Raw genomic sequence first — 25,309 nt, 5'->3', positions numbered from 1 at the left:
CCCATATGCCTCGAACATATACTTAAGCAAGGAAATGGGCAGTAGCCCAAGCCCCAGCATTATACAAAAATCATGTAGGATGGGACGAGGATTCACCTCACCATATAATCCAGGTAAAAAAATCAACCAACTGCATAAATGCAGTACCCAGTTAAGGAAGAAACAAAAAAACAGGTCAGGAAGATTTTACATCAACTTGAATAACAAGTGGTGATTGAAACATGCATCTCACCTATGAGCAATCCTTTGTTTCCTGTTTCCAAACCAGACGATACATATTGCCTAGTTTTGGATTACAGACATCCAAACTCTTGTTGCAAAACATTGGCAGTGCAAAATACAGACTGTACAGCATTAATGAATCACATTGTGCGTACAAAATATAAAGCCACATTATATATTTCCAACGGTTTCTTTTGTCAAAACATTGTACCTGAAAGTAGGTATTTGCCCGCTTTATCAATAATGGGGACCCAGCGTCAATTCTGTTGTCTCCCTCAAGGATTCAAGAATAGTCCGGGGTTATTCTCAGCTGGGGTAACAGAGTCACTACAAACTTATCATCGACATAAGGCAATGCCTGGTCATCATATCTATCTGACAGACGAATACCTGGCTAGGCACTTGAACAGGGTGAACACCATTATACTGGGCTTCGCCTCTGAGGGTTATAAATTCAATTAAAAAAAATAAAGAATTGCCCAGCTCGTCCTTTTCCTAGGATATGAACTATCAGGTGAAGGAAAAAGCCTGGCAGCCAACTTTTTAGAAAAGCGTGTGCTGCTCCAACCTACAAAAACGCTGAAAAACTTAGTTGATTGTAGGTTTCCTGAATTTTGGAAGAACTTCCATTCTAAGCTACGCAGATAGGGTTAAACCGCTCTACGAATTAATCAAACCTGATTTTAAAACAATAAATTGGACAAAAGAACACAAATTTTGCGTTCACTTCAAGCTGACATGTTAGCAACAAAACACTTACAAACACGTGTAAACATACGCAACTTAGTGATCCGAATCATTCCGGGTCAATGCAGATTCACCTACTTAACTTTTAACGAAGATGAAAAAGTACCAATTGCTTACAAATCACATTTGTATACACAAGCAGAAATGAAATTTACTTCTACAGAAAAAAATTCTGATTGCCGTTCAAACCGCTGCAGCAAAAGAAAGAGCCCTAGCACAGGGGAAACGCATTATGGTCGTAACTCCTTAGAGGCAGTTACAAAAGCGAGCATTCCGGATGCAAAGCTTTACATCCGAGATGGAAACAATGGGTTAATTCTCTTGCTGCAACTGATGTTGAATATGTTTTTGATCCTTATTTGAAAACACAAGCATTCCTGCAAATCTAACACGAATGTCCTCTGCCTACTGAAATTCTCCCTCTTGACCAGTACAAATTTATAATTTATACTGATGGATCTGCACAACCCGCTACAGGGGGTATACAAGTTTATAGTGCAGCATGCACGATCGTTGCAGGTCGTGTGCGCGATGGCAAATTCAGACCTATGGTCACAAAAACGCAATCTCTAGGAGACTGTACAGCTCAGCGAGCTGAACTACAAGCATTCATAATGGCATTTGAAAATACGGATCGCGAATTCCCCACACTCATAGTGTGCGATTCTATTTACTGTGTTCAATCTTACAAAAATGAATATTTACCAAAATTGGCTTCAAAATGGTTTTAAAGATGCAAAAGGTGGAACAATCAAGCACAAAACGCTTTGGGAACAAGTAGTTCAGTTGCGAAACGGACTACAAAACACTCACGTGATACACACGCCCAGTCATCAACTTGATGGCGTTCACGTTGAAGGGAATTCATTGGCTGATGAAGCAGCGAAGGGGGCTGTGCAAACGGCTTCCGTAGCTGCAATCACTCGTTCAAAAATGAAAATAGACAGTGAAATAATACTGGCTGTCAATGCTTCAAGCAAAAGCAGCGGTGAGCGTTACCTAAAAAGTTTCCACTCATATATAATTGATGCGAACAGAGTTCCATTTGCTCGACTCCCTGGAGTGGGGGATCGGGTAATTCCAAACATGGATCGTAGGACCGCTTTGATTTATGAAGCACATCTGGGAGAGGGTCCGATACATCAGGGGATCTCTAAAACAATATTAACTTTAAAAGAGATGTATTGGTGGCCAGGAATGAATACACTGATTCACATGTTCATCAATAACTGCATAGACTGTAATAGAGATCGCAGCATGGAACGCGACCAGACTATAACATAGCCAGCCCAGTTCAGACACCACTGTTAGACAGCATTAGACTATCTACATGCAGGCGTCCTTATGGATGAATGCAGTCCCAAAAACACAAAATCAAGGTTCCTTTGGATGTGGCCTCAGCGCACAGCTGACGCTCGGACTGTTATAAAAGATTTGCGAATCTTTATCGGCACATACGCAATAGGCACACTACACTCTGACCAGGGCCCTGCGTTTAGCTCTCGGGCTTACAAAGAAGCCATTTAGCATTGCGGTATTCTTCTCCTTTCCATCCTGAGGGAAATTCTGTTGTGGAAAGAAAAAAACGGGAAATGAAACAGTCTATAACAGCTAGGGTATTAGGTTCGGGTGATGGGTGGGTTAAATATCTTTATGGGGTTCAACGTGCATTAAACAATTTGCCAAGAAGTTCTCTAGGGGTGTCACTCCATATGAGGTCCTATTTGGGACAAGAATGTTGGTTCCGGATCTTGATTGTCATGGAACAATGGTGGAAAATAAGAAATTTGATATCAAAGATCGTTTGGCTGTTTTACAGGACTTAAATGAACTAAGATCGAAACAAAACAACGTGTTCCTGAAGCCAACCACCATTGGGGAAAAACCAGCCGTCCCAGCAAGGCCTGTCTGGATTCAAAAGCTTGAGGATCTAGTCAGAGAAAAGATCGCGGACTAGAAGGAATTTGGGCCTTCTTACAGACAACCAATACCTGTCCTAGCAATCAACGGATCAAGAACAGTACTACTACAGCCCCTTGCAGGTAAAAAGGAGAGAAGATTTGTGTCCATCGACCTGTTCAAACCACACTATGTGGCTGATGCTAAATAGTAGGCCAAGTGGACTCCAACAATGTAGCAGACGCACTCCTCTAGCTACAATCCAAGAGGTTCAAACTGAGAGACTCATCACCTTCGAAGATTCTACAGTGAGAAATGAAGGACTCAGCAACAAAGCTATGGAACTCGTACCTCTTGAGACTCAAATAACGGCTTGTCCTGATACACCTGTCAACAGCGAAGTAACAAGTGATCAAGTGGTTCCAGCGATTTCAACGAATCCTGATGCAATTCCAACCATTGACAGAACTGCCACTGGCTATTTCATTAACTTTGATACGTTTTCTGAGGATCCCAGTGAACCTGAAACAACGCCAGCACAAAGAACTTTCAAAGAACAAGCAACAGACTTTTTTCATCACCTGGAAAAGACTTATCTGGTTTCACCATGGATTGAACTTTGGATTGCTTTGGGAATATTTTTCTTTCTACTTTGGTAAGCTCTGGTAATTACTGGAATGCAGATAAATGGAAGATATATAAAAATGGACACAGCACGTAAAAGAGTGAACTTACTTCTCCAGCCACACAAATCATCCCATCGAGAAACAAGAGACTTGTCAGTGGTGAACATCACAGCTGTCCCTATACAGGATGGTATAGTTTGGGACAAAACAGAATATGAAAGTTTTGGCCTGTCAGAGCTCTTGAAGATTCCACACTATTCAAGATTTCATTAAGTAACTTTATTACCTCTAGTACCTTTTCTGATGATTGGGACTTCGAGACTGTTAATAACATGATGTCTGATCTAGAGAAGTCTGCTGTATTCACAAATCATGAATATTTAGAGGGTTCATCAGACCATGAACAAATGTAGTGTTATAACCATTATGGTCATCATTTCTTGCACAAATCTGCAATGCCTAGAAATGTATTTCTATCTAACCAATTGGAACATTGTCCTACACCTCCAAGAGGTAGCTCAAAAACGTTTGCAATGAAGTTTCCATATTTTTCAGGGTTGAACTTGACAAATCCAGAAACGTTTTACTTTAAAAATGTGAACAAAATAGGAATGAAAAGTATGTTAAACAATACAAGAAACCTCGTCAAAAACGTTTCATATATGCCGGTATCTATGCTCCTTATAACGAAATATGGAAGATTACCCAAGCAGAGACTGCAGAACGAATACGAGAAATTGGTCGTATTCATTCAGAGAAATCTCTCTCTGTAGTAGACAATGTGTTAACGACAGTCGTCCAGGATATATTCATTGGACAGCATTGCGTCTTCTGCCGTAGACATCATGGAACAAGACTTGGTCATGTTGCAACATGGTCAGTCTCAGTTACGTTCTATCATGCCATTAGCCTGGACGCTACAAAACTTGCATGCAGGCTATGTGCCTTGGTGTTTAATCAACACTACGTCACTGTTTTCAGAATTCAATCTCACTGATAAACAGATCAAACTGGCACAAAGGGGAGAAGACTTTACGGTGCTGAGCATTTCAAAACTGGACACATTACCATTCACAGTGGCAGAGAAACCAGCTGAGTGGATCGTAAATGGTAAAATTAATCTGCCGGTTACAATTTTCCATTTTCAGTATTGCCTAAAACATATACCAGCAGGCAAATATGAAAGGTTGGGTAAAGAATACATCAAGACATCCTGTGATTTACTATACACACACAGATGTTGGAGTGGGGGGGGGGCGTGAAGTGTTTCTTAGCGGTACTAACTGTGAAAACGCACGAAGCGGTTCTCTCCTTTGTCAGGGTATTAACTTACACAGGGCCTGTGATGGTTCCACTACAAACGTATCCTGTCACCTGCAAGGTTCACCAGCTGCAGTGATTAATGCAATTTTTGGACAGCTTTCAAATGGAAGTTACCTCATGTTGAATGATCACAGCTGCTGTGGCATGTTGCCAGGTATCCCATATCTAGTGACTGTTACATCCAGGGTCACTTGCTGTAGCAAGTATTGTTTCCACAAACCAAGACAGCCAGGGAGTCGCCTTTATGGCCTTCACTGAACATCTCTTCTATACGAATTGATACTCTTAGCGGAATGAAAGCCATTCTTTTACAAAAAACTGTGCCACTGACCTCGGCCAAAGAAACCTATGATCTACAAGTAACAAGGACTTCTGCCGATATACATGCCCTTTTGAATACAAACTGCCCTATACATTTCTCAGAAATGTTAGGTCGGATCTTAAACATGTCTTATATGAGTGGTATTGTACATGTATTTAAGACCGTGTGTTCGGGACTGTTAGTACCTTTTCAAGCAGTCCTTGGAATAATTCCCACCTTAGTGCACTGTGTTTGGCGGACTGCCGCTCCTTTTAGCACTCGTTGCAGGTATCCTGTTTTTGCTCCTACTGCTACGATATGGCAAGCCAAATCACCAGGGACACCCAATTCACCGTGGAGAGAGCTCTATTGAAGATGAAGTGTCGTGAGCGCATCGTCCAAATTTTGGGTTTACCTCATCTACGAGAACTAAATACCTCATGGTTTCTGTCATTCAGACCAATCTGGCAAGATTGCATCTTGCCTGTTCTACGCTGCCTGCTTTGCGGTGAAGAATGCGTGCTAGACACCTGTCTAGCACTCCCATCAGTCATGCCTACAGATGTCGATACTCTGCTGGACCCTGTAACGGCCCATGCTCTGTGTTGTCCCCAGCGGCTACCAATCCTGATGACGGCATTCATTGAGATCTCACAGACGCAAATTGCAACTGCTGAGGTACGAGAGGAAACAACAGGCGCGCAGGTAACATCCGATTCGAACAATGCTGAAGGCGATGGTTCACATTTATGTGCAGTTAGTCTTCTAAACGAGGTAGACTACTTTTTGTCTACAGAAATAGAAGATTTCATGTTTTCTCCAAGCCCGAACACTGACTTTTGAACTAGAACACAGTGTACTCGGAAACTTTGTATTTGGTCTTCATTCTTTAAAACAAAGGACTATCTTTGGAACTTTTTTCCTATGATTAATTTTTTATCTCCAAATTTGTATTTTCTCATTCTTGCCAAAGTAATCTGCTTATAATAGAACTATTCATAGAGAACAGAATTCTTTGAATACTTCCAGAGACAATATGTCACCTTGTCCACAAACAATTATTTCTATAATCTGACATGAAATGGTTTCGCCCCCTTTTTTCTTATGTATTTACGAGCCATTTCATCAAGTGTATACATATTTATGATTCATTCATGTAGCATTCAAATGTCAACATGTGCTTAGAATGAAACATTGCTTTAATATGTACAGCACCATTGCATTTTTATGCATAGCAAAAGTTTTAATGCATATTAATGTATTTTAGACATGTTTTTAGCACTTCGTGTGTAGCTATATTTTAGATACGTTTAGCATGTTTAGGATTTAGTAATGTCGTTCATACGAAAGTGGAGTGGGTGTTGTGTGTCTATTTAGATACCATATATAGATTTCCCGATTTATGCCCTTATATAGGTACAATTCCCATTGCCCCTATTTAGGCATAGAAATCCAGCCCTGATTTAGGCATTCCTCATGCTAACCAAATACAGGCATGGTCAACTACATCCGTTCATCTACGACACAACGAGTTCTTGGAAAACCAGACTTTTAAGCCTTTAGGACTTCCCCTTGCTTGGATATTGATTTCTCCAAGAACTTATTTATTATGCATGAACATCTAATCCTTAGGGGTTCATTCATGACGTTCTTATGCCCGACTTGTACGTCAATACTGGCATTCCTAACACCTTCAAGGTATAAATATACCTTCACTTACCATGGAAACCACAGTTCGGCTGCCTACTTGCACGACGCGGCTCGCCAAGGCAAGTTCGGAAGGAAGTCAAGTCCCCGCCTGACGCACTGATCAGACGCTGTCATCCTCCTCGCAGAGAATCCAGCTCCAGTGTTTCTGACTCCCCTTGCTCCCCTTGGGTGTTAGAGATCGAGTCCCGGAAAGTGATTCCAGCCTCTCTCATTCTAAGGTATGGAGCCAACTAGAACCTAGAGAAACTTTTGGCAACTCTTGGAAAAACTCAACTTTAGCTAAACTAGACTATAGCTAAACAACACCTTCTGTATACCTCGTACTACACTTAGGTTAGGTACACTAGGGTAGGGTTATTTTAGAAGCCAAGATGAGTATTTTAGCTTGTGTTATTTATGTATGTATTTTTATGAATATGTTGTAGCTACACACACTATTGCAGTATTATTTTATCTTACTGCTAACGCTGTACGTTTTATACTTCACATTCTGTCTTACGATTGTAACGGTTCATGAGAGGTAAGCACATTATATTCAGAGTTCCACATAGGCATTTTAATTCCTATGCAGCTAATGGGAGTTAAAGGGATGTGCGGGAGTGTAAAATACAAATCTTAATACCGGTGTACAACAGTGATCAGAACATTTATAAATGATGGTTAAGCTCCACAGCACAACGTGGTATGATGTTTTTGAAACTTTAATCCATTGAAAGTGAAGGATTTTCACAAATAAGATTTGAGATCTTCTAGAATTTAAAGTAACTTGTGGCTAAAAGGGTTGTTTACAAAGATACAACTTATAATTTGACAAGGCAGCAATGAGTGTTAGTTTCAACAAAAGTACTAAAATCACAGGATAGCATGTGCAGTTATGGCATGTGAAAAAGGCACATTGGTGCATATAAATAAAGCTGTGGTCCAGAGTAATTTGGTTTATAGGATAGTGAAGAGAGCAATATACATAGGGCCGCGAAGTATGATGGTGTTATAGAGTGCTAATGGTTGCTAATTCACTGAAGAGATTGCAACCTTTTGCTTTCTCACAGTTTTTAAAGAAAAATTACTCCTGAAGTAGCAAATGTATTGGGAACTGATTATTTGAATGCAGCGAATTTTGTTAATTTCTAACAATAAACTGTTTGCTACTCATGGAGAATGAGCTTATAAACATTGTTTTAAGTGTCTATAATTCCTGAATTCCATTTGATCATTGGAAGAGACTCTAAAGCATTTTGATAAATCATTGAAAGGATGCTTTCTCAGCTTGAACAGCACAGATTGAATGTTTAGGTCTGACAGCAAGGGAGTGTCTGTTGCATCACTATGGTTAAGATTGCCACAGGATTTAATGGGTAGGAGAGGGTCAGACATAATATATGTTGACTATATGTGAATTCTATTAGGTTTCGAGTAGCTCCACCATCTTGTAATGTTTAGGAATCAGAGGAATGGGAAGATTAGTTATTTGGTATTGCAATAAGTTATATTATGGCACATAAAATCAAGTATTAAGAAAGTGGGGTGCAGTTGGTAAGCATCATGAAAATCAAGCATTATGTAAGTAACATTATTCTATCATTAAGTGTCCGAGTGGGTCAGTTCCAACAGGTGTGTTATCAAGTATTGTGATGCTTGTATTGGGTTATTTATTAAAAACATGAGATTCTGGTCCTTCTGCTATATAGTGTGCAACCCACATATTAATATTGCAACAATTGGACAATAGAGTCAAAAGGAATTAAACTATATGAGCACCTTAGTGGACAAAAGGTTTAGTAGCCATGGATTATCACAACAACGCCTGAGGATTAAAATAACAGGACTTCATTCTGGTTGTCATTTGGGACCAGACTTCATGTTTAGCAATTTGTAAGCAAAGTAGGATAGTTTTGCTTGTACCTCTATTCTCAAATATGGGTCCATTCAAAACCACAATCAATTGCAAACTTCTCCAACGAGTGGCTCGTAATCTGCTGGTAGCTCTCGAACTACCTGTAAGTAGCTCTCCTGAATGTAGCCCAGCCTACAAAATAAGAAGTTTTTGCTTGGTTGAATTCAGGTGTGTATACCAAAATGAAAACGTTTGATTCAAGACACAAATGTTTGTATTTTTAGACCTTATCATCTGATATTTGGAGAAAAACTGTTGAATTTCCAGTTCAATTTGTAATTCAACCAATCCAACCACTGAGTTGCCTATGAATAAACATGTTATTTCAATGCCAAAATGCTCTTCACTGTGAACTTGCACTTTACCAATACACGGTATGTTATATATAAAGCGGGTATTTGAGTGATAAATTATGTGCCATTGGGGAGATGTATTGTGACCTTGATTCCAGGGACATCGCAGCTATGGCTGTTGAGTATTACCCATGTACAGACATGCCATATTGCTAGCCTTTTTTCACTTTAGTTCTGTCAACCCTGCCTGATGCAGAGAGGTGGTCACTGCTGACAATTTTGCATGGGGTGGCCACTAATGTAATCTTGTCTGCTGTGGTCACTACTACAACACAATTAATATTAGTAGCTCGGAATTACTTTCATTGAAGAAAAGAAGCTCTTGCTACAGACCTCTGTTCTAGGGCATAATTGTAGTCTTTGAGTGATGGTCAAATTCATACACTGGATTCACAGGATTATATAAGCTTATGATATTAGGTCTTTAAGCTAATAGTAGTTTATATTTGGGAGGTATGACAATCATGGGTTATGTTATTGGAAAGAGCATTAGAAAAGAAAGAGAATGTCTCAAGTGATGGGAAGTTAGGCAACTGTTAAATTAAGTGCTTCCATTAAAGCTGCCAGTAATAAATTCAGCCCCCCTGTTCAGTCCATGTCTCACTGAGTCCAGTTTTAATATCAACTCACTTTCTCAGTGATAAGTCTCAGTCACCTCCTCTTGATGGAATAGTATGGGGCTCTATGGTAAAGGAGGAGATGATTCTGGTTTGTTAAAGGTAAGGGAGAATTTATCAGAGAGTAGCCTTGCCCTTTTTTGCTGGTGTTTCTGTAATGCTCCTGAATAAGATTCTCGAGGGTGTAAAGTACTACGCCTGTAGCATGTGCCTGTTCACATGGGCATTTTACCAGGTAAAGAACAAAATTGCAATTGCATCTGAACCAATTATTGTATTTAGGCATGTTTCCGAATTTGCAGTCAGTAGTTTTGTGGGTCCCAAACTTGCACATTGAATAATTTTGGCATGAGTGGAATCCCAAAAATTTGGGAAAGATTATTTTTGATAGTTTTATTTGGTCAATAAACTCAGACCGACATATAAGAATACTTTCAGGTTGTATGCTCTTTGGACACCAACTTGTGGTTTGAGTGGTATAATTTATTTGAAGGTGGGGATAATTTGGAGGTAATTCCAGTTTGTTATTAATGATTTCCTATCAAGACATCCATTGTGAAATGTTGTGATGAATCAGATTTGTTCCCACTATTGTTTATGCTTCTGCAAGTTAGTTAGGAAGAACAAGTTACTTACGTTCGGTAACGCATTATCTGGTAGTGGCTTTATCTATCTGTGGATTACTTACCTTTGAATTTCCCAGGCGTCAGGCTGGATCCAGAAACTTTTGCTGAGTAATACCCCTCGCGCATGACATCTGGTGGCTCCCTTCGGCTCCGCGTGACGGCATCTGTAGTGTTGGTTAGGACGTCGCAGTGCCTATAAAGGTGCCACCCAGGCGCGCGGACGTCAATACTTTTCGTACTTTCCACAAAGTAACTGACGTAGTTGTGTGAAAAACTAGGGCCCTGAATAAGCAGAACAACCCTAGCCTTACAATATCAGTCCGCAAAGCCGGGAGGCATGGGTGGGGCTGTAAGGAATCTGCAGCTAGATAATGTCTCTACCAGATAATGTGTTACTGAAGGTAAGTAACTTGTTCATCTGATAGAGACTTCTAGCTGCAGATTGCTTACCTTTGAATCAGATACCCGAGCAATACCATCCCGTTGGTGGGTTGCGGACTCACACCCTAGCCTAAAAAGTCTTGCAGGACTGAACAGGCAAAATGTCCATCCCTGCGTACTTGCCCATCAAGGCAGTAATGTTTTGCAAATGTGTGCCTGATAGCGGTATTGGACTGGGACACCCCTAGCCAAGGCCGCAGTTGCAGCCTTACCCCCGGTGGAATGGGCTCTTAATCCTTCAGGGGGGTGCTTCTTTGCCAAGGCATAACAAATACTGATGCAGAGAACGACCCAGTGAAAGATGGTCCTTTTCTGCACTACCCTTCCTTTCTTTGTCCCACGTACCCCCACAAAGAGTTAGTCATCTACCTGGAACTCTTTTGTGCGATCAAGGTAGAACAACAACTCCTTTTTGGGTTCAGTTGGTGGAGACGCTCCTCTTCCTTAGAGGGATGTGGGGGAGCAAAGAAGGTGGGCAAAGTGATGCTCTGACCCAGATGGAATGGGGTCACAACCTTTGGCAAAAAGGATACCCTGGTACGAAGTACAACCTTGTCCGGAAAGGACATAAGATAAGGAGGCAAGCTGGATAACACCAGCAACTCACTCACCCTCCGTGCTGATGTAATTGCCACTAAGAAGGCTGTCTTGATTGTCAACAGCTGGAGGGGACAATTGTGCAAAGACTCAAAGGGAGCACACATCAGGTAAGTGAGGACCAAATGAAGGTCCCACTGCGGCATAACAAAGGGCGTGGGAGGAAATAAGCGATCCAGCTCCTTTAGTAATCTATTTACAATTGGAGATTTGAAGAGAGAGGGTTGCTCTGGCAGCCGCAAAAAAGCAGATGGAGCAGAAAGGTAACCCCTGACAGTTTCCAAGGCAGAGCCCTGCTGGGCAAAGGTTTAGAAAGAATAAAAGGACAGTAGAAAGAGAAGCAGAAAGAGGGTCAATGGGCCTTTCTGTACAGCATACAAATTTCTGTCAACAGCAGGCTTATACCGACTTAGTGGAGGGCCACCTGGCCACCAGAATAATGTTACAGATTTCGGGAGGAAGGTCAAAGGCTATCAACTGTCGCCATGGAGGCGCAGAGTTGACTGGTTCGGGTGGAGAACCTTTCACTGCTGCTGGGACAGAAGATCCTCCTGAAGGGTCAGCCTGATCGGAGTATCGACACTCATTCTCAGAAGCTCTGGATACCAAACTCTCCTCACCCAGTCTGGAACCACAAGAATAACTTGGGCCTGGTCGCTCCTAATCTTCTTCAGAACCCTGGGTAGGAGCGGTATGGGCGGAAAGGAGTACAACAGGCCTGATCTCCACTTGTGACGAAAAGCATCGCCGATCAATAGCGCCTTGGAAACGCCAGTGCTCAAGTAGTGCGGACACTGCACGTTCTCTTTGGAGGCGAACAAACCTAACCACGGTTCTCTCCACTGCTGAAAGATACCTTGCGCCACCTCCGACAGGAGATGCCACTCATGATCTGCTAGGCATTGACGGCTGAGCTCGTCCGCCCTGGCATTCAGATAACCTGCCAGGTGTTGAACTACTAGGGTTATGCCCTGCTGTCCCAGCCAAGTCCAGAGACGCAGGGCCTCTCGACAAAAGGCCCATAACCCCACCCGCCCTGCTTATTGCAGTACCACAAGGCGGTGGTGTTGTCCGTGAACACCTGCACTAGCTTCCCCTTGACAAAGGGAAAAAATACTTTTAATGCCAAACGAATCGCTCGGAGCTCCAATAAATTTATGTGGCGCTACGACTCTGCCGGAGAACAGTGTCCCCTGATCTCCACCTCTGCTAGATGGTCTCCCATCCCAGAAAGGACACATCTGTCACGACTGTGATATCTGGTTGGGGAAGAGAGAGGAGTCTGCTGTTGACCCGATCACGGTTCATTAACCACCACTGCAGATCTTTCGCAGTTCCTTCCGAGATCTGAAACATGTCGGTGAGGTTTCCCCGATGCTGTACTCATTGGAACTTCAAGTCCCACTGCAGAGCCTGCATACGCGTGCCTTGCCAACAGGATGCAGGAGGCCATGAGGCCCACCAGTCTCAGAGTCGTTCTCACCGAAATCCAGGATAGAGGCTGAAATATCGGAATCATAACTTGAATATCCAGGACTCGCTGCTTTGGAGGATAAGCCCAAAACTGCACTGTTTTCAGAACAGCTTCGATGAAAGGGAGTGTCTGAGAAGGAGTTGAGGGTGACTTCGGCACATTTATAGAAAACTCCAGCGAATGCAGGAGGCTCCGCGTAGTCTGAAGGTGGGAGACGACTGCCTGGGATGAGGAGGACTTCAACAGCCAGTCGGCGAGGAAGAGAAAGACCGACACCCCTAACCTGCACAGATGTGCTGCGACCACAGCCATCACCTTGGTGAACACCCGAGGGGCACTGGTAAGGCCGAAGGAGAGCACGGCAAACTGAAAGTGCACACAGTCTACCTTGAACCGCAGGTAACGCCGGTGGCCCAGCAGGATGGGAATGTGAAAATACGCGTCCTTCAGGACCAACACTACCATCCAGTCTTCCTGGTCTAGGGCAGACAAGTCCTGAACCAGAGTGAGCATTTTAAATTTCTCCTTTTTGAGGAAGAGATTGACGGTCCGAAGTTCTAAAATGGGCTGTAGCTCCTTGTTCTTCTTTGGAATTAGAAAGTAGCAAGAATAACAGCCATTGCCTACTTCTGAAACTGGGACCCTTTCTCTAGCTCTCTTGGCCAAAAGAGCTCTAACTTACTCTTGGAGAAATTTTAAATGATCCTCAGTCAGCCGTTCCTGACTTTGCAGAAGAGCAGGAGGAAAAGAAAGGAAAGGCAGACAACTTCACCTACAAAAAATTAACAGATTATATAAATCGCCATCAAAAAAGCTAAGAAAAGGTACTATTCAGACAGAACTCAAAACGCTAAATGTGCAAATAAAGAATTCTTTAAAATACTCAATGAATTTCGGAAAAACCAAATTGCCTAGTAGGAACTCATCCTGTTACTCAAGATTTCACAGACAAACTGGCAAATCATTACACGGACAAAGCAGACCGTTGGACTCGTACTTAAAACAGAAACAAAGCACCAGCACTAACCCTTGTACAAAACAACTATCCAAGAATGCTCTAATCAAGCCTCTCCGTTCCTTCCAACATCTCACATGATGAATTTATGGACCTGGTCAAAGCAAGCAGGCCTGCCGGCAGCCCTTCTGACCCCTGTCCGCCACAAACTTTCAAGACAATTCTTTTAACAACCTCTGCTGCCATTCCAGTAAGAAGAATCATCAACGATTCCTTAACTACTCAAATATTTCCAGAAGAACTCAAAGTCATACATACGCCCTTTACTGAAGAAAACAAACTTGGACCCGCTGAACCCTGACAACTGCAGACCCATTACAAATGGACCTTTCCTGGACAAACTGATAGAAAGAGCAGCGTTCGCCCAGATGTCACAATTCACTGAAGAGAATGACATACTTTCAGATTTCCAAACAGGATTCCGTCCGGGAAGAGGCACTGAATCTGCCCTCCTTGCCATCTGGGATTACCTAAAGAATACAGTTGACCGCAACGGGGATGCTGGGCAAAACTGATAGAAAGAGGAGCGTTCGCCCAGATGTCACAATTTATTGACGAGAATGACAATACTTTCAGATTTCCAAACAGGATTCCGTCCGGGAAGAGGCACTGAATCTGCCCTCCTTGCCATCTGGGATGACCTAAACAATGCAGTTGACCGCAACGGGGTTGCTGCGCTACTCCTCTTGGGCCTCTCAGCTGCCTTTGACACGGTTGACCATGACACTCTGAAACAAAGACTTTATGAAGCCGGCATAGAGGGAACTGCTGTAGACTGGATCGCGTCCTACCTTCGAAACAGAACTAATGTCATCCATACCCCACATTTCTCGTCCAAACCGTACTCCACAAAAGCAGGGTCATCTCGCCCATGCTTTTCAACATCTACATGAAGTCTTTACTAGTACTGATCAATAAATTTCACCTCACGTGCTACAACTATGCAGGTGACACGCAAATACTCCTTCAACTGGAATGCCCCAAAGACATTGGAAAATCACCAATTTTTAGCTGTGTCAGAGCCGTGGATCAGTGGATGACTTGGAGCCATCTCAATTTGAATGCTGCAAAAACTGAAATACTCACTTGTGGCGATTGGAAAAATTACAACCCGCTTGCCGCATGGCCTGATGAACTGGGATCACTGCCTAAAGTATCAAAGGATGTAAGAAACCTCAGAATGACCATGGACTCCAAGCTGTCGATGAATGCCCAAGAGGATAAAATGTAAATGTAAATGTAGTATACTTGTAAAGCGCACAGCTGCCCCAGCAACGGGGCGTCCCGGCGCTGTATAACTCTGGGGAACCCGTCCTGGCTTTCCCTGTGGGATGGTCCCTGCTGGGAGTCCCCAAGGTGGAGCCAGGCATCCCCGGAATTGGTGGGGCCGTTGTGGAGATTAGGCAAGCTAATGCCCAGAGTTGCCGAGTGGAACCCCTGATTAGAGTAAGCACCGAAGCGAGAATTATCGAGTCCGCTGACCCAGGTCCACGACCCTGCCGCGTCGGGAATTGAACCCTGGTCTCGGGCTGACATCTGCTCTCAGGCCTGCTGCCTCTAACCAGTGAGCCACACTACTCCACTAAACTAGCAAGATCAAGCTTTGCTACTATAAAAACGCTGCGACTAATTTTCCCTCATTTGGGATTTCCACACAAGGTCCAAGCTACCCTCTCCCTTGTTCTATCCAAACTCGATTACGCCAATAGCCTCTACCACGGCTCACCTTTAACGACCATGAAAAGACTACAACGGATTCAGAACTCGGCTGCCAGACTACTCTTGCATATCAAACCACGAGACCACATCCCCCCTGCCTTGAAAGCCCTGCTTTGGTTACCGGTTGCCAGAAGATCCACGTTCAAGCTGCTTTGTATCACCCACAAAGCAATACACGGAATAGGACCACTCTTCATCAGGAATAAAATCACCAAACACAGTCAACAAAGGAACCTCCGCTCTAAAGGAGCATCTCGCCTCAAAATCCTACCATACAAGAAAAAAAAACATGGGTGGCACATCCTTCTCTGTTCAAGCAGCCAAACTATGGAACTCTTTACCCCCCCAACATAAGATCCACCGACAACCACCCTATCTTCAGAAAACTACTCAAGATTTGGCTCTTCCCCACATAAGCACCATACAGAAACAGAAATTTACAGCATATCCCTCTGTATATAAGCATTTGTTTTCACTATAGATATGTACCTATCTTTGTGTATTACTTTATAAAACATGTAAAATAATTATGTTGTTAAGAGAAAAGAAAAAAAGAAAATAATAATAATATTAATCAAATTACTTCATATTTATACTATACTAATTTTCAACACTAATCCTTTATGGGTTCTGGAGTGGCGTGCTACTTGCCAGAAAAGCGCTTCAACACCCATCAGGGGTAACAAGTGCTATATGAATGCTAGTCTTCCTTCCCCTTTTATCCCTCCGCTATCCTTCTCACTCCAAGTAACAGACTAATATCCACCACTGAAATTACCTCATATTTCACCATATTAATTAATTCACCACTAATCCTTTATAGGCTTCCTGAATAGCGTGCGTCAACAAACGATAAATAAATACAAACCGTTGTCCTCCTTTATCCTTCTGCTATCATTCAATATCCAAATAACTGACTAACCTATCCACCACTTAAAATGTACTTGCATGTTTCACTATACTAATCCTCTATGGGTCTCGGAGTAACGTGCTACCTGCCGAAAAAGCACTTTGACGCCTCGTCAGGGGTAGTAAGCGCTATATAAATACAATTACAGTACGGTACAGTACAGTACGAGAGTCCTTGAACCTAATCAGGGCCAAGTCTGCCTTTTCCCCAAAAAGGTGGGTTCTATTGAAGTGCATGTCCATCAAGTTTGCTTGGACATCACCCGAGAAGCCAGTGGTACGAAGCCAGGCGTGGCGTCTCAGGGCCACCGTTGTTGCAATCGATCTGCCCAATCGGTCGTAACAAATCCACACCGAATTGTGAATTTTGCTGCATCCCTCCCGTCTTTGACAGCTTGGGAGAGCTCACCCCAGGCCTCCACCGGGACCTATGGTAGCACTTGCACGACCATCTCCCAAAGGGAATGGGAGAAATGGCCCAATAAGCATCCAGTATTCACCGACCGTAATGCAAGGCTGGAGGAAGAAAACATTTTCTTTCCAAATTAATCCAACCTCTTGGATTCCGTATCCGGAGGGGCGGAAGGGAATGCACCTTGGGACGTAGATGCCTGGACCACCAAACTCTCTTGGGTGGGGTGTTGGCTGAGGAACTTTGAGTTGCCCCCACCTGGGCGATGACGGTGTACAATCTTCCTATTCACAGGAGCCCCTGTGCTAGGTTTGGAACAAGTTTCTAGAAGGACGTCCATAAGTACCTCATTGAAGGGCAACAGGGGTTCGGAAGTGGAAGCCCCAGTTTGAAGCACCTCAGTCAAAAGATTAGTTCTGATTTGCAGCTCCTGCCCTCTTTAGCACCATGGCATTGGACGCTCCCTCCTCTTCAGCCACCGTAGGTGGTGAGAACATGCCAGTATCTGGAGAAGTATCCAGACCACTGGCCTCCCCAAGTTCCCCATACCAGTACAAATTCTCCTCAAAGACTTCCTGGTTCTCAAGAGGGTCCCCAGACCTTTCCCATTCTCTCCTGAGCCTAGCATGTCTTCCAAGTGCTCAAGCGACAACATAGAACTTCTTGGTTCTGTCGACGTTGGAATCGGCGCTGATTGAAGCGGTTACGGCTCAGTATCGTCGATAAGGATGGGGCGTGCGCCACTGACGGGCATCGGCGACTTCGCAGGAACCGACTTCGGGTTCGACACCGGGAAGGTCACGTTGGCACGACTAGTGTCAAACCAGATCCGGGATAGGATCCCTGAGGCCTCACCAGCCTCGTGGCTGGAGTCGACTGGGTTGAACCCAATGGGGCTCCTTTCGACCCCACGGGGCCTGAAGGGTCTTTAGCGGGGCCGTTCCGCTCAAATACGTAGCACATGGCCTCATAAAATTATTTAATTTGAGCGGGAGTCACTCCGGCTCCTGGAAAGGGGGGGGGGGAGGTGTAAAGTCTACTCTGGCTACGACTCCGCAGAACCGTGCCTAGCGCATCTGTGCTATTGCCTCTTTCGACAACAGACGCCAGTTGTAGTAAAGACAAAGTCCGCTTGGACTTCGTTTTGTGCCTCTTCCCAGAGTGTCCCAAGGGCCTTGAATGGAAGGAAGATGATCTAGGGCTCCTGGAGCAGTCCTGCAACCTCTCCTTCAAACGAAACCGTGACCTCCTTGGAGTCTCACTTGACGGTGTCGACTGCCGGGCCGCGAGTAACTTAATTACACGCGCCCTCAAGGTCTTCGGAGCCATCACCAGACAGTCCGATCACGACTTCGTATTGTGGTTGCGCTCGAGAAACCAAAAGACATACGCGGTGGGGATCGGTAACCAACATCATACGGGAACAAGTCACACATGGTTTGAAACAGGTCTTCCTCGAAGACATCCCTCACACAGAAAGTCGATTCCACAAATTGTTCGACAAAAGTCGAGAAAAAGCCTACCAGAAAGCAGCAGAGGGCTAGCTCTTCCAGGATCGGAGCTTAACTGGCACAGAAAGAAAGAACGGACGTCTGCAGGCCCGGGTCATGCCTGTATAGGCACTGTGACGTCATAACCGACGCTGCCAACGATGTCAAGTGGAGCCGAATGGAGCAACCCGACTTCGCACGCAAAGGGTATTGCTCAACAAAAGTTTTCATATCCAGCCTGATGCCTGGGAAATTCAAAGGTAAGGAATCTGCAGCTAGAAGTCTCTTTCAGATTTATTTTCTCTTAAATATTTTAACTGCTTTTACTGTGCAGTGCACTTGATCGGTATCATATCTATGTGTTGCTAGCGTATGTATGATTTCCTGTATGGAATATTCATAGATAATATCCGCACTACAATTATGTCCAGTTTTCAGAAATCCTCCATTGGGGACATTTTTAACAGTTGCTAGAGGGCGGCAACAGAGGGCTTCCAAAATGGAACTGGCAGCTATTGTTTTTTGGTGTAGTTTAGTTATGAGTTTTTTTTGTTGTCAACACATATTGTGAGGTCCAGGAAGACCACTTGACGACATGAGATAGAAGACATGAGCCAGATGTTTATGGTATTTTGAATGAAGTGGGCAAACTATTGTTCGAGTACATTTGGTTCTCCTTGATATAGATATATATATATATATATATATATATATATATATATATAAGATATCCTCTATGTATCGACACCAGAATATCACAATATCGTGTAAAAATGCATCATCCCCTAGTTGATTCACGATTAAAAAATACTTGCTTATGGCGGAGCAATTTTTCTGTCACCAGCTATCTTTTCTATTTGAAGTTTAAGTTATTTATTGAATGAAAAAAACGATATTACAAAGACAACAATCTAACATATCAAATATAATTTTTCTCAAGTTCTAATAGTGAGCACATCATGTTACCAGTCCTTCCTGATAGCCAGTGAGCAGTCTGTATGACTTATGGAAGCATGAAGGCTTGCGACATCAAATGTCGCAGGCAAATAGTCTGGTTGCCATTACATGTCTTCCAGCTTAATTTGTAATATCTATTGTATCCCTGATGAGGGATAGTAAGACTTTTCATGAAGGGCTGGAGATGTTAGTCCATTTATTGGTCATAAGGCATACTAATGCACCTGCTGAGATAGATTCTCTAGGGGGAGTAACAGTATCATTTACCTCCTGTTAACATGACACCAACCTACTTACCTGAATTACTAAACATTCATTGAATGTAAAACAACTTACCTCATACAATAACCACTATCTTATTACCATGGGTTCCTCATATTCTAAGATGTTGAACCTACCCCGAAATTATTACTAGAACCCATTCCAGGTTTTCATGTGCTTGAAGCACTAAATCCCTTTGTCTTTTGCCATTCTTCTGGTAAAATCACAATATGTAGAGTGTACACTCTATAGCAGGTGGATTGGAATCCTTGTTCTTAATGGAATAACACTACACATGTTACATGCTACAAGACAGGGCAACAGAAGCGGATAGGATGAACATGTTCAATTTGGTGTTAAAACAAAACTCTGGGTGCTCCTTTAATATGATACTCAACAACCTTACTCGACTTGGCAAACGTAACTTTTTGTAACATATTTGACTTTATCCCAATACTGGATAGTGAATCACCACCATTCCTCCGATTTCAGCACATATCCAGATAGCGATGTTACTCAGGACGTAATTAAACTAACCCCAAAGGGAGGCATAACAACAGAATATTCTTCTCAATCCACGAGGAACCTTCAGACATTCCCTTACTTGAATTGTTGGTACGTATGGACCCTACACTTCTCTCTCCTCATTATCATGCTCTGTTTGCACCCACTCAACCTTCACTTGTTTTCTTACACTCCCAGGAACGAATTTTTAAAGACCTGTCCATCGGGCTACACAGGCTTCTTCGCAGGTAAAATTACACGATAATCAGTAACCCCACCTTTTCCCTACAACTAAAACCAGGCATTTATATACCAAAGTTACAACTAGAAATTGCAAACATATTCAGCAATCAAAGTCAAAGTTTTTTTATTTTGTTTCGGTACTCTTTCGAGGACCACAAAATCATTAAAAACGAAAATACATATTACATTTGCATACAACTTAGTACATTTTCAGAGTTATTTTAAAAAATTTATAAATCTTATTACAAACATATTCGTTAGGTGGATTAGCACATATGGAAATAAAATCCCTTGCTTTCGTGATCCTGCAGGACCGATATATTGGCTCTAGGCATGTTAACCTAGCAGTGACAACGACTTTATTTGGACATATAAAGAGCATATGCTCTAAGTTCTGTTTACCCCCCGAACACAGGTTACATTGTGAGGAACTGTTTGGTTTCCAAGGGGAGGTAAAAGATAACAAAGGGAGAATACCCAGACGTAGCATCATAACCGTACGTCTTGCACCATGGGTAAGGGTGTATTCCAAATATGGCAATTTTAACTTGTATTCTTGGGAATCAGCATAAATTTTGTACGTAGATAGTTTAGTACAATGTAAATGATCTAGCTCATAACTCAATTTTGGAGAAAATGTTTTTAAAAATAGTTTGAGTTGTGCTGGTGTCCAACCAGATAACATTTCTGCACTAATTTTTGCTAAACAGAAAGCCTCTCCCAAATTTTTCACAAATGTGGAGTTGAAGGTATCCTCACTAAAGATCTCAATTTTTAGCAGATGTCGTAGGGTACCCTCTTTGGAATGCAGAAGGTTATAGGCCCACCTTATGAGGCTTGCTATTGATATTGCAAATGCGCTGGTGATCGTGCATTCGAGCCTTAGGGCCTGTACAGGAGTTGAGTTGGAGACTTTCAGTAACTTTTTTAGTATTTTCCCTTCGTTTGTATCCATATAACTCCATTGTTTTAGGGGAATATGTTCTGAGGCGTAAGATAGAACCGGGGAAATTTTGGCTCTATAAATTTTTATCAGTGCTGAGAAATGCCTGCTTCCTGTCTTCCTATACAAGCGTGATATTGCACCAGCGTGAAGATCACATTTCCTTCTTAGATGGATAATTTGCTTCATGTTACTCATATTGGACGAAAAGATTCTTCCAAGATAGATATATTCCTTTGTCTGTTCCAGGATTTCTCTTCCCAGTTTCCATTGGTACTTCACTTCTTTTTTCTTTTTTGTAAATGCAACTACTTTAGTTTTTTATTCAGCAATCAATACTCATGGGACTGCCATCTTTCTTTTTAGGAAGGGAAGTAAACTTAATTGCACATTTCCCTCGTTTTATAATGAAGTACCGACTAGCAGTTAGGCTCATTACAGTGATAATTTGGAAAGACTAAAGGTGCACTCACCTCCTGCCACTGCAGATCCCTCTCCACTTCTATTCACTATTTGAGAACTATATCTCTTTCGTAACTATTGTATTCCCTGTTGTAGTGTCACAAATCAGTGTGACTCACTTTGTTGTTCATCACTCATTAAACTTCATAACGTTTTTTCAATTCTTTACACTAATAGTTACCATAAAAAATATATCTCGCCTTGAAAAAGCCCTATGATTACCAGCTGTACAAGGGCGAATCAAGTGTTGACTGTGGAAAAATCCTGTGCTTTTGTGTAAATAACAAGGCAGAATGAACTTTAAACGGTTAAATCAATTCACAGAAACGCATATAAGTCAACGTATCAACTGAGACTAATATTAAGACGTTTTAATCAATGTATTTGCGAATTTGATTAATTAGGTTGTATTTCATGTTAATGATGTAAACTTCTGTGAAACGTGTATTTGGATAAATGTTGAGTACAAGCAAACTCCCACAAATCTAACATATTTCACTTTTACGGGTCAGTAATCCTAATTTCGGTCTCCTGTGTGTAAGATTTCTCACACACATTCAATTTCTATACAACAAAGGCCACTGGAGTGGTTCTATGGCTTCTGGGGGCCTAACTGCAGCATTTACAGAGCTCCTTGAACAGTACAAAATCCCCCTGCACGATAGGTCTCTTCTGGGGTGTGAGAGGGGCATGTAAAGAAGTCAAACATCCATATTAAGACAAAATGTTTATTGAGCAAGAAATTGTGTGTTCAGACAGTATCTCTGGGCATTGATGATGGATGTTGGTATGCAATGGAGCTGACTCAGATACTCAATCATGGTAATATGACTAGATGCGCTCAGGGCTGAATGGGATCAACACTAGGCTAGATGATGAGGTGAAGAACCGGGATCAGTTCAGAGCTCGAAGACTATGCTGTGCACAAGTTGGCTCAAGAGCGCAGAGATCATGCAATGCATGAATCAGGTCATGGTCACAGAGGATGACCTGCGGTTTCAGTGGCAGTGATACCCACTGGGGACTGCTAAGCAAACGGGTTTCGCTCTGGGGCTCAATAATGGCACTAGGCTCTGGAGACAGCCCAGAGGTTCAGTAATAGTACTGTGCAATTGGTGGGCTCAGTCAGCAGCGATGGTGCCAAGCACTGAGGCCAGTCCATGAGTTGTTAAGGTATCATAAGCAGAGGCTTAGTGACAGTGCTGTGCAGTGGCATCAGTGCAAGAGCTTGCAATGGTGTCATTAAAGGAAGTCAGCTTAGTGGCTTTGTAATGATGCTCTGCACCAAGGGTCTGCATCACATGATTAAGGCACTGTGCAACAGGGATGGCTACACAGCAGGACTGGCTCATGGGCTCAGTGATGATGCTGTACTCGAAGATGTGAACTTTCATCAGCACATGTCTAGATTATTGTGCTAACTCCTGGGTTAAGTACAGGGGCTATAATGCTGTATCCACAGGACGGCTCGATGATGGCTTGTGCAAGGGGTTTTCCTCACACGTTGATGAGGGCTCTATATAGACTGAGGCTGATTTAAGGCTAGATGAAGGTGTCAAAGTACAGTAGAGAAAAGAGCAAACTACTTACCCTCGCTTACTAGTGTTGGCCCAGTCGAAGGCCTTGTGCATGGCGGTCACACCCTCCCGCCCCATGGGGGCGACATCCCCACCAGTCATGATGGCGTAATCCATGCCAGAATGCATGGCTAGTTTCTGAGAAGACACAAAAAATACATGTTTTCATCAAGACAAATGTAGCTATACTTATAAACGTGGACGATGGTGACAAGCAGCATCCGTGAACCTTGTATTTTATTATGCAGGACTCGATTCCTATGCGGTGTGTTAATTATAGTGTTCCTAAAACCACTCCTTGCATAGGGTCACCAGAATTTGAGAAGGAAAAAGTGGGACAGACCAGACATAAAAGTAGGACTAACGCCCTTTAGCCATACTCTTATGCCTGGTCTGATTTTGTGTAGACTTGTAAAAACATATACATATATATATATATATATATACATATTATATATATATATATATATATATATATATATATATATACATATTATATATATATATATATATATATATACATACATATACATACATACATATATATACATACACACATACATACATATATACATACATACACACATACATACATATATATACACATATACATACATACATATATACATACATATATACACATATACATACATACACACATACATATATATATATATTTACAGTCAATAAAGACACTTACTGCAAAGACCCAAGGCGTCCGTGATTCTTTCTATGCTACACATTTACAAGCTACCCATAAATAAGTTGGCTATCCTTGAGCACCTCTGCCCTCCGTCCCCACTGTCTCCCTGTCTGCGGCAGCATGCATGCATCCTGCGCTGCCTGGAAGAAAAAAACTATTTACTTAACGAGAGCATACCTTTCAATTCTCTTACCAGGATGAACTCACCTTTGTTAAAAAAAAACGGGATGTGTTTCGTCGGGACACCGGGACAGTCCTTCGGAGACCGGGACTGTCCCGGGAATGCAGGGACTGTCCAGGGAATACCAGGACGTCTGGCCACGTTATCTTTGTATAGAACTGCGGGTCGGACCTTCTGTTACAGCAGCGCAAGCTTCCCTGGCAAATCCATGCCCAGTGCCCATCATGTTCAGAGGAGGAACTGTCGGAGTTTAGACTCCCTGACCATTTGGTACTTGGCAACTCTGCTAAAATGGACAACTATCTGTCTGAATGTCAATTCATTTTGTTATCTTCGCACCCAGGTTCAGTTTCGATCTGGCGACCCTTAGGTGAAAGGTTCTGAGACCCTGACCACATCTGCTGAGGACTATTTTCGGACCAGGCTGTAAACGTAGTCAATGCTGGGGATGGTGGAGTTACTGTTCAGCTGGTCAAAGCATTTTTTAACCGGAACGAAACTGCCGAAAGGAAAGGCCATTGGGATTTCCAGTTCATCTGCTATAAATCTATGGAAGGGACCTTCAACATTTAACGCTAACCCGGACTGACACAAGCCTAGCGGTGGCGGTCGCTGTTCTGAGGAGCGACTGCAGGAAATGGACGGCGGTACACAGCTGAATCATTCTTTTCAAAATGTCGAGAGGAATCACTTGATCGGGCCTGGCCCGTCTCGTTTTAAGTGAATCGACAACAGGGCTTTCTAGAAGACTGACTGCACGTAAATGTTTAAAAGCTTGACATCAGCCGACGAGGCCTCGTGAAAGTAATAGCCTCGCAGAGCTCCGCGGGGGAGGGGGGTGGGGGGAGCATGGGAAGATGCCCGCAAACCCCAGGGAGAAAAAGTTATTAATTCCGCCCGCTGTCTGGGGGCGCGCTGCTCGTCTGTCAGGCTGGGGTACAGGATGAGCGACTGGGAAGAGCGGCCGAGAGACAGACGGCGGGGCTTCCGGAAACCGACAGCCGCTCTCTTTCAACAGCCTTTTTTAGCTGTTTTTTTAGCACGAACTAGAACATAAGTATTGTGTGCTTTACGAGTACCATTTACATCACTCAAGGACGCAG

General features: G+C 42.9%; 1 protein-coding gene across 1 annotated transcript in view; it reads right to left on the bottom strand.

The window, feature by feature from the left end:
- Positions 1-25,309, bottom strand: part of ATAD3A (ATPase family AAA domain containing 3A) — a 446,196-nt gene that overhangs the window by 151,823 nt on the left and 269,064 nt on the right. Inside the window, exon 11 of the mRNA XM_078642408.1 lies at positions 23,336-23,460. Coding sequence (XP_078498534.1) covers positions 23,336-23,460 — 125 coding nt within the window. The remainder of the gene's footprint in view (positions 1-23,335; positions 23,461-25,309) is intronic.

This window comes from Lissotriton helveticus, chromosome 5_1, assembly GCF_964261635.1.
Source record: "Lissotriton helveticus chromosome 5_1, aLisHel1.1, whole genome shotgun sequence".
Lineage (NCBI taxonomy): Eukaryota > Metazoa > Chordata > Amphibia > Caudata > Salamandridae > Lissotriton > Lissotriton helveticus.
This window is presented reverse-complemented; position numbering and strand designations above follow the sequence as displayed.